Source organism: Lolium perenne, chromosome 1 (genome assembly GCF_019359855.2).
Source record: "Lolium perenne isolate Kyuss_39 chromosome 1, Kyuss_2.0, whole genome shotgun sequence".
NCBI classification, from domain to species: domain Eukaryota; kingdom Viridiplantae; phylum Streptophyta; class Magnoliopsida; order Poales; family Poaceae; genus Lolium; species Lolium perenne.
Window position 1 is genome coordinate 60,295,831 of NC_067244.2, and position 16,183 is coordinate 60,312,013.

The window sequence follows — 16,183 nt, forward strand, 5'->3', positions numbered from 1 at the left end:
TCTTGCTTTGTGGTTGCAGGGTTGCATGAGAGGGATATCTTTGACCTCTTCCTCCCTGAGTTCGATAAACCTTGGGTGATCCACTTAAGGGAAAACTTGCTGCTGTTCTACAAACCTCTGCTCTTGGAGGCCCAACACTGTCTACAGAAAAAGAAGCGTGAGTAGACATCAAGCACCGGTACCAGGAAGATGGAAAACAGGACGTCTATGATAACTAAGACCATCTCCCAACGTCAAGCGTTGCCCTGTGGAACAGATGGACCGCTACTACGTTTCTTCCGCTATGTATTTAGTAATTGATCCTTAGATCAACTGTTGTTGTAAGACTTGGATCATGTGATCCAGTGTTGTAAGACTATTATGGTTTGTAATGAAAGATGTTCTGTGATATCGACTGTTATGTCTCGCAAAAACAATCTTCGTGGGATTGCGATGTATGGCATAATAGGCATCTGGAATTAAAAATCATGGTGTTGACACTCTCTCTCTCTCTGATAGTTTATGCATTCTCTGCTTGCATGGCCTCTTCAATGCTAGCAAATTTCATGTCGATCTTGAATATATGAGAATCCATGTCTACTATTAGGTTAAATGCTGCAAATTTGTACTCTAACTGTAGTCTTTCTCCTTCTGCTAAATTAAGGTCTATGTCTTCTAGTTGAGAATCATCTTCTAGCTCAGTAGTGAAGACTATCTCATTGTTGTCATGCAGGTCAGTGTCAATATTATCCAAGAACAAATCATCATCTCCAGATTCTACATCATAATCACTATGAAAAAATTCAAAGTCAGTTGAGTTTTCACTGTCTAAATCATCTGCACCTGACTGCACACACTCCTGCCCAACTGCTACTACAATTGATGTTGATGCATCGTCTTCAGAGAGTGCAACATCATTTCCCACTCTAGCAATAGCTAATCTAGCCCTCACAAGGTCAACTCTGATCAACCTGATAAAATCTGTGTGATCAACAAATATAACCATGGTTTTATGGACTTGTTCTTCCCTTCTCATGTCAATCAAATCTTCGTCAGTAAGCAGAGGCAACAAACCATCAAACAACTCTTTACCCGGGCAAAGCCAATACACATGAACCTTCTCATCCCTCATACAATCAAGAACACACAAAATGTGATCAAGGGTTGAGTTGTTCCAACTGTCAATTAGCAGATTGTCAAAAACAGAGACAGTGTCATCCACATACTGCAAGTTTTTAGCAAGGCCACAAAAAAGCCATTGTGGCACACCTCCAGAGAAAAAAATCTATGGAGCCAGCTGTGGATTAGTAACTGCAAAAATAAAGAAAAAGACAAACTATTATTCAACTGGCCAGATACATGAGGCGGAATACAAAAATACTGATATGAAAAGTTGATTTGAATTTTCAATGGTTGTATTATTACAAGTAATGTTGCCTTGTGTGCATTGTCATCTTCCGGCCCCATCCACCTTAAATATGGGTGCCCCTTGTGTACTGCCTGGCCAAATTGAGCTCAACCATGGAACACATAGTGTGGAGTGACAAAAAAAGGAGAAGCATTGGTTCCAGAAGGAGCTTTATTCCAAGGTTGAGCTCAAGTTCTAGTGCCAGGGAATATAGAACAAGGGAGAAAGAAGTGCTAGTGTACCACAGAAGAAGTGCTGAGGAGAGGGAGGCAACAGCTGAGAGGAATATGCTACATAGGCTAGCTGTAGAGGTGGATGCTGCAGCTGGGGCTAGAAGAGCTAGGTCATGGCATGGTATACTCTCCTACAAATAGGCATGTCATGTCTGGGATACCAACCTCACTTCAGACAACCCAACCAAACCAACCTAGAGTGTATGGCTCTACTGCAGTTGAAGCTGCTACATACCCTGAAAGGCTACCATTTGATCCCTACTGTGTGCCTAAAAAAAGGAGTCCATGATAGCTGTTGTCATGTTGTGCAAGATCAAGGAAGGAATCCAAGGGTTTGCAAAGAAGGCGGCCAACAACATCAGTTGTAAGCCAGAGTAATTTCCTAGCGGTTCCTAGCTCTTGGTGTGTTTCTAGTTTCAGAGTTAGCAGAGCGATTTCTATCACTAGTTGTGTTACCACTTGTTAGCAATGTACTACATTTGTATCTCCATTTGGCAATGTCATATGAGTGTTGTAATGTTCCTGCAAGAACTATGAATATTTCTGCATTTTATCTTTCTTTTGCTCACCATTTGAACTTAACTGAAATCACAGCAACCATGAACGCAAAAATTCAGAGTTAACACTTGTAAAAATCTGCCTAAATTTGAATTTTTTGGGTCCTATCCGATGACAAGGATCCAAACTAACATATGTAAAACAGAATTTTAACCAAAAATACTTTTGATCCTCGGATCGAACGAGAATAGTCTCCACTTTTTCGCCTAACAGGACGTTCCAGGAACAACCTCAATAGACCTCAACTATGAAGGATAATGAGCTCAGGCGACATTGTCGTTGATTACGGATCGATTCATCGCAAAAGAATAGATTCCCTCGATTTTAATCCTACCCTCACCAAAATAAGCTATGTAAGCCAGGAATCAGTGGAACAGAACCAAAGGGAAAAGGAAGAATCGAGGACGGCGAGTCATACCATAGGCTGGCGGATCATCCTTCTAGAGCCTCTCCCGAATCTCCGGCGAGTTCATCGGCTGCAGCGGCGGAGCATCGGCAGGAGGAGCCGTGTGTGCACGAGCAAGAACACGAGAGCAGGGCCGATAATTTAGCTACAAAAAAAAAAACGAAAACCCTTTAATCACTCAGCCATCCGTGTGGGATGACTTAAATAACAGAAGCATTCTCTCCGGGGGCTTATTTGCAAGATGACCAACGCGACAAAAACCACCTGGCCACTGATTCGGACTCCGGCATGGCACAGTCCGACTTCGAGGACCAAATCTTCACATCCCACACACGTTCTTGGACTACGTTTTCACGTTTTGCAAATTTTAGGACCAAAGCTTCGCATGCTATACAAGTTCTAGGACCATAACAGTCGAAATATCAACTTAATATGAAGACCATAGCTATCCCTGCGGCCCTGCCTCATGATATTGAGCTGCTTATGGACCACAAAGTGAAGAAATGATGAAGTAAAGGGAGCAAGAAAGAAGAGACGAAGCGACAGCCGTGATCATGTTGAACAAAAAGGAAAGAAGATAGAGGACTAAATTGAACAGGGGACGGGGAATTAAATCCCTAGCCTTTTTCATCTTGCACGGCAGACCTGACATATCCCTTGCTTGACCCCCAAGCTGCTTCTTCGCTTCTCGCCGCAGCCACGGCCAGGCCGGTGTGGCGGCGCATAATCACGCCACAACTACACAGCTGCAATCACACGACCATCTCCTCGTCGCCGACTACAGCGCCAGCAATAAAGACAACAAAAACCTGAAGCCCTCCATCTTCTGCATCCCTTGCTACTGCCGCTCATCTTCATCAACAAACCAAAGACAACGACGGTCGCTCCCTTCCTCGAATATCTCTTGTTGCTTCTCTACTCCTCTCCTTACAACCCCTACTTCTGCTCTTCCTTACCAACTCCAGAATCGACGCCCTTATCTTCACCTAGTTGAAGCTGCACCTTTGTTTATTCCCATCGATTCCTATATCAGTATATCCCTTTCTCTGTTTTCTGAAATTCCGGAGAACTGCATCTGTTTGATGGCATGAATTGTTTTTGTTTAAGGACTTATGCATGTATAGATACTTGTGTTTGCTAATCTTTGGTCACTAGAACGTGGCATGTAACTGAAAGAACATTTCCAGCTTTTTATGGGGTTTGTGTATTTAATGTCAATACGAGTTTTAGTTTTATGTATGCTATGGTTTCAGGAAATTTTGCGGATGGCATGCAAGACGGAGATGGAGTGTTTTCGAAGCGTAGTGGCGTTGTCTCGTGCTTTCGTTACATAGTTTGTAGAGAGTGTGTTTAGTTGGAGGCAAGGTGGGACCAGTTTTTCACGCGCACAAACCAAGATATGCACCCCCATTTCCATAGCCATCCTATTTCGTTGCTTCACTATCCCTATCTTACATAGTATTTTTGCAAAAATCTGGAGGGATGGAAGTTCCGGCCATTTTGGCCAGTACGTACTACCGCCCGGGACAGTACCATCCTACTTTTGGTCAAGTACGAGAAACTCGCTATTTGCACAGCAGAGACTATTGGGAGGTTTTCCGTCTTGGGCGGAAGTTGGCCGATAATGTCTCCCAAGTACAAGAGATCTATTGTAGTACCTTTCAATAGAAAAAATATTGTCGAATCCTCGAGTAACTGAAGGTATTGGTTAGCAAATTTGATAAATAAAACAATAAAAGATGCAGTGGTTTTGTGTCCGTAGTGTAAATTGCTAACAGTAAATTGTGATGAGTGAATGCTCTCTATAAGAGAAAATCCAATCCTCTAAAGAGGATAAACTCAAATGTTTGTGTACTCATATGTGACAAGCGTTCCCAAAGACATCATGGATTTACTTAGCATGAAGATTTCCACCAATATGGTAAGTATCTTATCAAGTTTTATTCATATTGGATGGAACCTAAATTAGGTGCAGCCAAGTGAATCAGAAAATATAGCCGTTACGATGGATCCTATGGCTATTTTCATGAAAAAACACAAAAATCATTAAGACATAAATATCACACCATAGCAGTTAGTTTAAAGGTCCTCGATATTAAACCCTCTAATGCAACTCAAAGTATTGAAAGACGATTTATGTCATTTCGTCCCTTCCAACCCTCTTCGTTACATTAAAGTGCATCCCTATGAACCCATATAGGTCAAGTAATATACAATCGACGTTCGCATATCACCATCATAGAACCACATACAAGATGAAAATTTGACCAAATACTCATTGCATATTATATAGAAATTATTGTCAATTTATCATATGCCCTCGGGAACATGGGGATCTACTCAGAACGGTGAAACATGGTATGGATCAATGGCATATGAATTACAACACCATCTAAAAATATAATCTCACCACCATGAAGACAAGTTTTCAATCACAATCATGCAGATAACACTTAGGCAATATCTAGGGTTCAATCAATCACAAACTATGAGGAGATCGAGGTGGATCATGGAGATGGAGATGGTGCTGATGTTGAGGATGATGTTGATGTTTATGGAGAGGCCTCCCCGTATGCCAAGAAGGAGTGGTGATGACTATGGCTTCGATTTCCCTCTAACCGGAGGCTTCGGAGCAGCAGGGCTACTCTCTCCCGGAGTAGGAGAGGACTTTCGCCTCCTCCGCCACCTCTGTAAATCGTGGAAAAAATGTGGCGTAGGTTTTTCTAGCGAAACGGAGGCGTCTGTAAAAAGGGAGAGAGTAGGTGATGCTCGAGTTGCAAACGAGCCTAGGTGACACAACCTATAGGTGGGACCGCGCCACCTAGGATCTATTGGACCTCGTGTCTCCCCCCTGCGTGCTTCTTTCTCTCATAGTCCTTCTCCTGGTGAAAAACTCCTGCAGTAATCCCCCCCTAATTTTTTGGATTTCGAAAGGTCCCTAAAACAACAAATACAACAAAAGGTTTTTTTACCTCTCAGAAATTAAATACCAATGAAGGGGAACTTGTAGGAAAGTTGTGTAAATCATCTAAAAATGCATAAGAATTGGGTAATGGTTGGATCTAAGAGAGCCCATATATAATGATGTCATCTTCCTCCTCGAGCTATCACGACTTCCACTCTTTTCCTCCATTGTTCTCAAGCTCAAATTCCACGAGTCTCTCTCCCCAACCAACCAATCAACCTCATATTTGGGAAATCAAATGCGGAGACCTTGATCTACACTTCCACCAAAAGAAACTCGAACCCTCTGATCCTGGATTTACGAAACCTAGAATTCCTCTTTTAGGATTTCTTGATCAAGAAGTTGTGTAGAGGCTAGCTTGGTATTATATTAGCTCTACACGATGTTGGGAGCCTCCAATGTTATGGTGACTTGCCCCAACGTTTTGTGAAGATCCGCCACCTCAATCGGCTTGTTTAGGGTGTGTTTGGTGGCCTGAGTCAACTCAGAAAATCTGTACTCATCCCATTTCTACCACCGGAGTGAGTGTTTGTTAGGTCGGGTCATCCCACAGAGCTTAGCCCACCTCATACAAATAAAGGCTCTCAGCCTAGCCAGGTTGAATCGAGCTTCACAACCCAGTTTGGATGAGTTCATCCCGCAACTCTCCCCCGAGGCCCGCAGCGCACCCCCCAGACCCTAGCTCGGCCTGTCATTCCCCCCCACACATCCCTCCCGCACCCGCTCGCTGCTCTGCCCTCTTCTCTGGCCGTCGGCCGCCTCCGCCCCCATGGCTGCTGGACGCCACCGTCCCTCCCCATGGCCGCCGGCCGGCTGCGAGCCTCGCTGGGCTGCCTCTCCCCTGGCGCGCGGCCTCTCCCTGATCGCCTTTTGCCCCGCGTGGGCTGCCGCCTCCCTGGATGCCCCTTTCCCCGGGCGGGCCGTCGCCTCTCCCTAGATGCTCGCTGGTGCCCCGACGGCCGGGAACTGGAACTCCTCGACGTGGCCGACCTCCCACCGTCGTGCAATACCTCCAATGGCCACCGCCCCTCCCTAGTTCGCCGCCGGCAGAGAAGCTCCAATGGCACAGACCTGATTGCTTTTATCTTTCTTTGTTTGAGGGCCTTTTTGCTAAAAAAGTAGGACGGATTTGTAAAACTGCTATGATACATGCTCACCTCAGCACGAATGGTACCAAACAACATCTCATACCAGCATAGCTTAACGCATACGTGGATGCCAAACATGTGATTTGTCTTAACTCAACTTGGCTAGGGTCACCATGTATGATAAGAGATAGACAATCTGAGTTGGTCCGGGCTACCAAACACACCCTTAGGCCTTGTTCGGTTATTCCCATCCCGGCGGGGTTCGTGTCTCATTCCCGGTCAAAGCACGTGGTTCAGTCCCGCCGGGATAATTTCCGGCCCAACTCCATTGATGCGTTCGGTTAACACCTGGGCGAGAAATTTCCCGGCCCAATCCACCCCGATCTCCTCCAAACCACCGGGGAAATAAAAATCGCCTCCTGCCTCGTGGAACAGTTCCCCGAAACGACCAGAAAAAGTCATCTCGCAAGTTGAGCGGTGGTGGCGACGCATCCTGGAAGGGGGGCGGCGGCGAGGCATCCTGCAGCTGACGGCGGCGGAAGCGACATGTTCTGCGGGCTGCAGCCATGGCTGCATCAACGCTTGGAGCTAGCGGCGGCGGCGGCGACGCGTATTGGAGCTGGTGGCGGCGGCGACGCGTCTTGGAGCCGGCAGCGGCGATGCGTCCTGGATCGGGGACGACAAGACGCGTCCTGCAGCTGGCGACAACACCGCGTCCTGGATCCGGCAGCGACGGTGACGCGTCCTGGAGCTGCAGCCGGCGGCGCCGCGTCCTTGAGCCGACAGCGAAGGTGACGTGTCCTGGAGCCGACGGCGGCGCGAGCCGTCCCGCAGCTGACGGCGGCGCGTATTCTTCGAGCTCACAGCAGCGATGCTTCTCCGTCTCCGCGCAAGTAGTCTCTCTCCACTGCCTATCACCTGTGCTGCTTGCTGCCCGCCATTCTCTGTGGTACTTGGTGACTGCAGGGATTAACCGAATAGAAACAAATTGGGGAGATTAGTAGGGGTTGTGGGGAGAAAAGTAGTGAGGATTGGGGTGATGGTTCGGGGTTCACCCAAATACTCGCAGGGACAGACCCTCTAGTGGATTTAATCCACTGCAACCGAACGAAGCCTTAGTGGAGAAGTAAGCATACCTATACCTTTGTGGTGTACTCACCGAGGAATAGTGTCCTCGGGAATCAATCCCCGCGTCTCCTCTCCGCCATCGGTTTGGTTGTTTCGTTCCCTTCACTTTCTTCTTGAGTTCTTTTGTTGTACCCTCAAATAAATAATAGCCCTCCATTTCAGTCCATCCAAAGGCCTAAAAAAATTCATACCACCCTCCAAAACGTGAAAGGTATGTTTCCCAAATTTCGCACCGAACGGAAAAAAGCTGTAACCGGGCCTGGCCCAAATAATGACCCCGGCCCAAGAAACAGGCCACTGCCCAATTCACAATTCACAGGCTGCAGCCCACGTAGAGTAGTTTGCTAGCGTGAAGGGCCGAAGGGGACGGGACCAACCTACCCTAACCCTCGTTCGTTCCGTGGTCGCTGGGTGGGTTTCCGCCGCCAACCGTCGGCTTCCAAATCCGGTGGCGCAGCCGCCTCTGCCCCTACCGCCGTCATGCTTGGCGAGTTCTCCACCACCCCCTCCGACGCCCCTTTCCCACCACTTACATGTCCTGGCCGCGCGCCGTTGAACTCACGGTGGATTGAAGATCCTCAGTGACGTCGCCGTCGCTTGCCAAGGCGGCCAAGGTCGTTACGAGGTTCCGATAGCGGGACCTGGCGTCCATCGCGACGCGCCACCCGTTCCAGCTCGGCAGTGGCGCAGGAGATGTTAGGAGGCCGACGCGGTGGCTCTGGGAGGCGAAATGGAAGGAGACGATTCGAGATGTCGCCGGCCCGTGTTTTGGTGGTCAAAGGTTGCTGGCGCGTCGCCTTCTCCGGCGTCGGCCTTTCCCGGTGCTACTCGTGGCCCTGGAGCGTCACTTGGTGCATTTGCTGCGGCGCGCCATCCTGCCACCTAATACCTGGTACGCAACTAAGCATCTATCCCATGGTTCTATTAACTGCTCAGTGCTTCACATTGTTGCAACTTGCAAAGGTAGTTTGGCTCTGTAGTTTATCTTCCTAACTGGGCATAGTTCAAGAGGGGTTTGGGTGAGGGCTTAGTAGACAAACAAAGTGAACTCGCTAAAGTTTTACAACAGCAACAAGTATACTCTGTGTCAATGGATTTCTTTCGGAGAACATTATTGGCTAAAGGGAAAGGTTGAGCTTCGCATTTCTCACATGCATGACTTGTCTTCATCACATAAAAAATTGATTTACAGATAAATGACACGAAACATGATTTCCATTAAAGGTACTGAAGTAGTAGACTGTTTGCCATAAAATCAAGTAGATTTAGGAATCATAGAAGGTAATATATTGAACCCACACTTTGTTTTTAAGGCATATTCAGATCAGCTACATCAAAATTTTCAGTCTCTTTCTTTTTACAACGATTTGACAGAATTGGATGTTGTTCCTTGAAAGAATTTGACACAGAAACTGAACCACTTGTTATGCTATCGTCAAGATACTTAAGATATCACTACAGATATCTTACCATAAAGTTCAGGGCGCCAGAACATGCGAAGTGTGATACGATTGACATATTCAAGATCGATCAAGTCCGTAGCTATGTTTACCTCCACGTCGACAGGCAATCAGCATAGTACATCTTCAAGCACCGAGAAAATTGACATACAGTTATCTACTTCCACCTGATGCACAGTTTTTTTGGGGTCTCACTCCTGCAGTATATGAAAATATGGCGATCCATGCTCGCTTGTCTCTGTTTTCTTTTCTTATTAATTTTGAACAAGTATGAGTTGTCTGGTGTACAGTCTATCCTGTAGGCTATTTATTAATATGCAGAGTGGTGAAATAAGAGCTAACCTGTGTGTTGATTTGCTTTTTTAGGGATAGTGAGGCCCTAAAGCTGGACGAGAAGGCTCCTGGGCGCACCGGAGGATGTCCCACTGGCATAGGAGAACAAGGTCAGCAAAAATGGCAGTGCAAATGTGGAGGAAGAAGGTAAGGTATACTTCGTAAGCAACTTTGTTCGGTTATGAGGGTGGGGACTCCATCATGTCTTGGCCCCATGACAAGTTTTCGAGGACTTCCATGGACAGGGTTAGTGTACTGACTACTGAGCTTGCGATAAACTATCAGATCCACAAGTATTGTTTTGAGCTGTCTTGTTTTGTCTGGTTTTGATCCTTCCATTTTCTTCAATGATATAGACCCATGACAAGGCTACTCAGGTGGATGGTGAGAAAATTGACATGGAGCCTGAAAATATCAGGTTACATTTGGAGGTAACAAGACAACGTGTTTTGATATTAGGTTCGGGATGAAAAGAAGATTGAACAACAAATAAGTGACGCCAAGCTTCAAGATGAAGCATTTCTAGCATTTTAGGATGGCGGTGATAGAAGAGCTGGAAGCAAAAGTTAAAGAAAATAATAACAAAGATGTTGCACAAGACAAGATAAAGGAGCTCGAGGTTCTTATGCAGAAGTCGATCAGATTTTTGGTGGTGATCGTCAGTGTAGTCATCGCCTTAGCTGATGTATTAACTAACGTGTATGTTGCTAGAGTAATTATTCCAACCGTATAGATTCTTCATTCATGGATCTTGGAAATCATTTGCTCAATATTATTCATAGATCTTGTAATTAATGTGCTCAATATTATTCACGGATCTTAGAAATCATGTGCTTAATATCATTATGTATGGCGCAATCTCTTATTTAACAGACAAATAGTACGCCCAAATCATGCCAGACCACTGCGACAGAATGATTGCAGATGGACCGACACAAATGAGTTAATTCAACTCTATCCAACACATGTTGGAAAAATGCGTAAACAGAAGGAAACATATGCTTCCCTGGAACTGCAAAACAATGGTATAGTGATAACATGCAGCAAAGTGAGTAAACCAATGCATAGGAGTAAAATTGGCTAAACGCAGTTTACAAACGGACTGAAATATTACATTTCAAATTATTTGACAGCAGAATGAGTACCAATTAAATTAAGCAAAATGAGTAGTATCCTTTGTTTAAAGCATGTGTAAAACCGCCTGAATCGAGCCCGTGTGCCTGGCAAATATTTCACCTCCTCATTCCTAATACTGAACCCTTTGACCTTTGCATATTCATTGTAGAGCTCATATCCTTCGTCCTCACTTCTGAAGGTCTTGCTAACCACGAGGTGATACTCTTCACCCTCCTCCTTGCCAGCACCTTGACCATCCATGTCCAAAAACCGCAATCACAAAAATAAGACTCATGTTACTAGTCAAGTAAAATCATGTCTTACAAAGAAAGATGGCGGAGTCAATCAACACCCGTCAGTAAAATGGATATGTTGTTTCAAGCGAGAGGTCAAGCAACTCTCATACATTCAGCAGTCATGAAATTTCATAATGAAAATAAATTTTCAAATAACCATATCATATGAACATGATAGTTGATATATTTGTCCTGTTATGCTTGTTTCAAACATATCTTTTAAGGAAAAAAAGCAATAGTAAACCGCTCATAAGTAGAAAAGGCAGCCTAATTCAATCATAGCTGTATTTACTATATCAACAAGCCGAACACTTTGAAAAATTCAGAGGAGCATATTATGACAGAATTCTGAAATTACAAATTAATGGACTGCAGAAGTTATCCAAAAATGGTAATCCAACTGACAATTTTAACATCCCAATTTATAAAGCAGTGTGGACTGTTATATGAGAAGATTATGCATATTCCGCATGGAAACCACACATAACAGACATTATTGTAATATTAAAGTTAATGTCTCCATGTAAATTTCAGACATTGAGTGTTGACTTGCCACACAAGAACTCTTCAGCTAGGACTAATTCAGTAAGCACACCCAAGTATTAGTATGAAAGAGTAAACTGAATTAACAAAAGCAATTGCATCTTAGACCATAGGAGCTGATGCATTTATCAATGATTACTTCCAAAATACTTCAGTAAGATATTTTTAGATCAACAAGCCGCAGCCCCATTCTAGAGAAACGGAAAAGGTTCAGGCAAAGAAGGCTAAAGCTACGTTGCATCAAACTATGGACTTCAGTAAGAAGGGAAATGATCATGTTTTCTTACAGCGTTTACAGCATATTCAGGGAACGGATAAGTTTCTGGCAAAGATTTCACAAGCAGTAAAGGCTAAAGCTACATTGCATCAGCCTATGGATTTCAGTAAGAAACGAAGGCCGACAGAGTGGAACAACACACGGACATAATTCATGCTTAAGGGTCAACGGACCTGGCGGCGAGATTGGTGGCGGCGTCTCTCGCCGGCGACGCACGACGGGGCCGACCTGGTGGCGGCGGCGCTCGCCCGCGATGCAGGACCAGGCTGATCTGGTGGCGGAGGCACTCGCACGCGATGCTGGTGTCGCTTGATGTGGCGGCGGCGATTCCGTCTACGTGGCTTGCGGAGGAAGGGGTGTCGCGGCGGCGTTTGCGCTCGACGCATCAATACGAGATGGTGGAGGTGGCGGCCGCCCTCGATGCAGGAGGACGGGGTGTCGATGGCGGCGGCGGCGGTCGACGCGGGAAGACGGTATGGCGTCGGCGGCGGTCGACGCAGGAAGACGGCATGGCGTCAGCGGCGGTCGGCGCCGATGCAGGAGGACGGTAATTGGCGGCGGCGGTCGGCGGCGGTCGGCGGCGGAGCAGGAGGACTGATTGGCGGCGGCGGTCGCGCTCCAGCCAAGACGACAGGATTTTGGAGGACATAGGCGCTGCGTCCTGAGCCAATTGTTGGGCCGGTTCAATGCTATTTGTTTTTTCCATTATCCACGCCTTGCTGGATTATTGGGCCTAAACTAAATCATTCATTCCTGACCGTTGCCTAAATCATACCTCTCCTCTTCTCAGCCTTCTTTTTTGTTGTTGAGTAAACATGACAGGTCCTTGAACTTATCGACGGGGTTCAGCTTAATCACCATACTCACTTAATACCAAATTACGGTCATTCAATACGATAAGGGCGCTCAGATACGGTCACTGGCTCCCGGAGCGCAATGTATTTTGCCGATGTGGCAGTCAGGGTACCTACATGTCAGCACACATTAGAGTTTCATCAGTGCTTGTTTTACAGAAGAACAGTTTACCCATCCTCTTCCTCTCCTCAATCCCCGATCGACGGTGACCTCTCCACCAAAGCCCCCCGCCACCATGCTTTCCTCCCCAAAACGAGCAGGTGCTCGCCCTCCGCATCCTCGCAGAGCCGCACCACAGCTGCAGTTCTCCTGCCTGCCTTCTGTTCCGCTGCGTTGCTGTGTCGCTCACGCGCCGCTCGCTGGAAGTAGCTCCCGTCCCCGCCCGCCCAAACACCGACCAAAATCTGCCGCCGCCTTTGAGCACGCCGGCGCCCAATCCCAATGCCTGGCCTGCTCTGCTCAATCTCATCTGGGTGCTCTTGGTTGACTTTGTAGGAGAAAGAAGGAGAGACCGTCTCGGAAGCGGCCGGAGGTGGGCACGCGAGACCAAGCAAGGAACCAGAGTGGGGAGATCCGGGCTAGGCACACTGGAGGCCTCGCCTGCAGCTGGTTGACCGCCGGCGGCGACATACCGGAGAAGGGAGATCCGGGCGAGGCAGGCTGGAGCTTCGTCAGCTGGAGCAGGGGGTCGAGCTGGAGAGATAGGGAAGGGTCGTACGCGAGGGGAGAGCGATGCGCATGCGAGCGGGGGCTCTGGCGGTGGAGGTGGGCACGGACGCACGGTGGAGATTGGGTGAGACGAAGATTGGGTTTGTTTGCAAAATTTGAACGTTGGTGCAGGTTTAGAGGACGACGCATTTGCAAATAACCCCTGCTGCACATGGGCCTTCTTTAGGTTATTGATATCTGTCCTAACATGTGGGTCTGGCGACTGCCACGTCGACAAATACAACGGCTTCCCTGGTCCAGTGACCGTATGTGAGCGCGCTGATCGAATTTAGTGACCGTAATTTTGTATTTTGTGAGTACAGTGATCAATCTGAATCCTGCTAGTAAGTTCACTGACCAGCCATGTATTTTACTCTTTGTTGTTCCTAGCTCGTGTACTTGTTAGCTCCTTGCACAAACAAATTTACTACTTGTCGATAATCTCCGGCAGCATTTACACTCAAAATACTGGTAGTATGGTAAAATCGGAACAAACTAAAATGCAGCAGCAGTAACAATTTCAGCTACCACTAGCGATCCGCCTCACGAACTTCCTCAGGCTCCGGTCCGAGGCTCCGCCGTCGGCCACGGCCGCCCTCGCCTTCTCCTTCCAGTCCCCGGCGCGCGCCGTCACCGCCTCCGACATTGCGACCTCCACGCACCTCGTCAGCTCCCGTGCCTCCAGTACACCGTCCTCCGAGCGCGCCGCCGCGCGGACACCGACGCCCAGCACCCGATCCACGAGCCACGCGTTCGTCCCCTGGTCCGAGTACTGCGGCACCGCCACCGTGGGCACGCCGCACGCCACGCTCTCCAGCGTCGAGTTCCACCCGCAGTGGGTCACGAAGCAGCCCACTGACGGGTGCGACAGCACGCGCGCCTGGTCGCACCACTCGACCACCTTGCCGCCGCCGCCGCCCGTTGCCGCCGCCAGGAGTTTCTTGATCGCGTCGTCGTCGCCCTGCTCCCTGCAGTTGTTTTTCCGTAGAACCCAGAGGAACGGCTTGTCGGCCTGCTTCATGGCGACCGCTATCTCGGCGACCTGCGTCTTGCTCATCACCGACGTGCTCCCGAACGAGATGTACACCACCGACTTGGCTGGCATCGTGTCGAGCCAGTGGAGGTACTCTGCTGTATCGTGCTCGAACAGGTCGTTGGGGCTCTCGCCGTTGTCGCCGCCATGAAGGAACGAGAGCACGGGTCCGACGGTGATGACTTCGACATGAGGCCTCAGGGACGCCAGCGCGTCCCGCTCCATGGCGTCGAACGTGTTGGCGAGGACGTAAGTCGGCGGCTTCCCGGAGTCCCCGTCGCGCTCCAGCGCGTCGATGAGCTCGCGGAACTCCGTTATCGCGCAGGCAAAGGGGTCGTCATCGGAGGTAACGGCGAGGAAGGACGGCAGGTCGCGGAACATGAGCGGCGGGAGGCCCGGGATGCGCACCTCGGCGGTCGGGTCGCGCGACGCCGCGGCCGCCACGACGGCGTCCCGGCTGCCACGGAAGTAGTGGTAGTATGCGGCGAGCGCGGTGGCCGGCTGGATCCAGAACACGGCGACGGTTGCCACGCCGTGCTCCCGCGCGACGGCCGCCACCCACGGCAGCAGCAGCGTGTACACGGCGCACGTGACAGGGCGTCCCCGGTCGCCGAGGCGCCGGAGAAGCCCGGACAGCGTGCGGGCGCCCTCCAGCCTGACCTGCGACATGTAGCGCGCGTAGTCGTCGGTGGCGCGGTCGAACCCGCCGTCGTAGCCGTCGGAGTAGGCGGCGTACGCGATCCCGCCTTCGTCCTCTATCATCTCCTCGCCGTCCGCGCCCGCCGCGGTGGCCTCGGGGAACATTTTCCGGAAGGCCGAGACCGGCATGCATATGGTGACGCGCGCCTCGCCGCCGTCGGCCGCGTATACAAGGCGGCGAGCGAGGTGGCGCGCCGGGGTGATGTGGCCCTGCGCCGGGTACGTCACGATAAGGAAGTGCGGCGGCTGCTGCTGCTTCTCCTTGGCCGCAGCGAACTCGTCTTGCCGCCGCTCCATTGGCAGCATCGCGTTTGAGGTCACACGAGTTTGGCCTTGACCAAGCGTGCTTTGGCGCGGGGAATAGGAGTGAGTCGACTCGACTCGATACAGGGTAAAGATTCTTCTGCTACTGATGGTGATGGCGATCTGCTCTGCTTTTCTGGTTGGTCTTATCTTATCCATTCTGGGTACACCTAGAATTCGATTGATCTGATGGATTTCTCTGCTTTTGAAGGTGTGGTGGTGTTCTTGGATTCGCTTGGTGCATGTTCGCAAATGAGGCAACAAAAAAATACTACTAGCTCCGTCTATAAAAACATGTCGAAAATTTATCTGAATTCAAATGTACAGACGAATTTAGATGAACCTCTTGAAACCATCAATACGTTGAACATATGTTCTGAACAACTCTAATGTATTACACAAATTGTGCAAAAGAGATAAATTAAGTAATATGCACAACTGTAATGAATAATGTTGTAAACATAGAACGATCGAATGATACCCGAGGATCAAATCTTCCAGTCCCCCTGGTTCTCCAGATAACACATGTCTCATTTTTCATTGGAAAAATCCCACGGTTTGCTTATATGTAGCAAAGAAATTTGATTTTGCTTATATGTAGTAAAAAAGGGTTCGTGCACAAAATAAACAAAAAAGATAGAACTTGTTCGAAACCTCGTAGGAAAAAAATATATGATATCGTAGAAAAGCCAACTTCACCGAAGACAATATCAGATATCTCGTACCCAAAATTTTAACTATTGTAGCAAAACACAAAAAATACATAAATGCAAATCCACTGAAACATATGGTGCA

The 16,183-nt window shown here is 48.4% G+C and overlaps 1 protein-coding gene and 3 long non-coding RNA genes across 5 annotated transcripts; 1 reads left to right on the forward strand and 3 right to left on the reverse strand.

Annotated features, from left to right (window-relative positions):
• Positions 1–6,751: 6,751 nt before the first annotated feature.
• LOC139838313 (uncharacterized) lies at positions 6,752–7,888 on the reverse strand. The gene is made up of 2 exons (XR_011754454.1): positions 7,774–7,888; positions 6,752–7,597 (listed from the first exon to the last, which is right to left on the reverse strand). It is a non-coding gene; the product is annotated as an uncharacterized lncRNA (long non-coding RNA).
• A 201-nt stretch (positions 7,889–8,089) lies between these two features.
• LOC127294898 (uncharacterized) lies at positions 8,090–10,349 on the forward strand. 2 transcript variants are annotated; one of them, XR_007847198.1, is made up of 3 exons: positions 8,124–8,657; positions 9,592–9,804; positions 9,915–10,349. It is a non-coding gene; the product is annotated as an uncharacterized lncRNA (long non-coding RNA). The 2 variants fall into 2 exon arrangements; XR_007847197.2 differs by having other exon boundaries at positions 8,090–8,657; positions 9,592–10,349.
• Positions 10,350–10,607: 258 nt separating this feature from the next.
• On the reverse strand, positions 10,608–12,533 carry LOC127294906 (uncharacterized). The gene is made up of 2 exons (XR_007847201.2): positions 11,964–12,533; positions 10,608–10,922 (listed from the first exon to the last, which is right to left on the reverse strand). It is a non-coding gene; the product is annotated as an uncharacterized lncRNA (long non-coding RNA).
• Positions 12,534–13,729: 1,196 nt separating this feature from the next.
• Positions 13,730–15,516, reverse strand: LOC127294889 (UDP-glycosyltransferase 75C1). The gene has a single exon (XM_051324798.2). It carries the CDS (start codon positions 15,389–15,391, stop codon positions 13,874–13,876), a length of 1,518 nt encoding a protein of 505 aa, XP_051180758.1. The 5' UTR covers positions 15,392–15,516; the 3' UTR covers positions 13,730–13,873.
• Positions 15,517–16,183: the final 667 nt, after the last annotated feature.

What these genes read in the sequence shown, in the direction of transcription:
- LOC127294889 (XM_051324798.2), bottom strand. Translation starts at nt 15,391, where the DNA reads ATGCTGCCAATGGAGCGGCGGCAAGACGAGTTCGCTGCGGCCAAGGAG.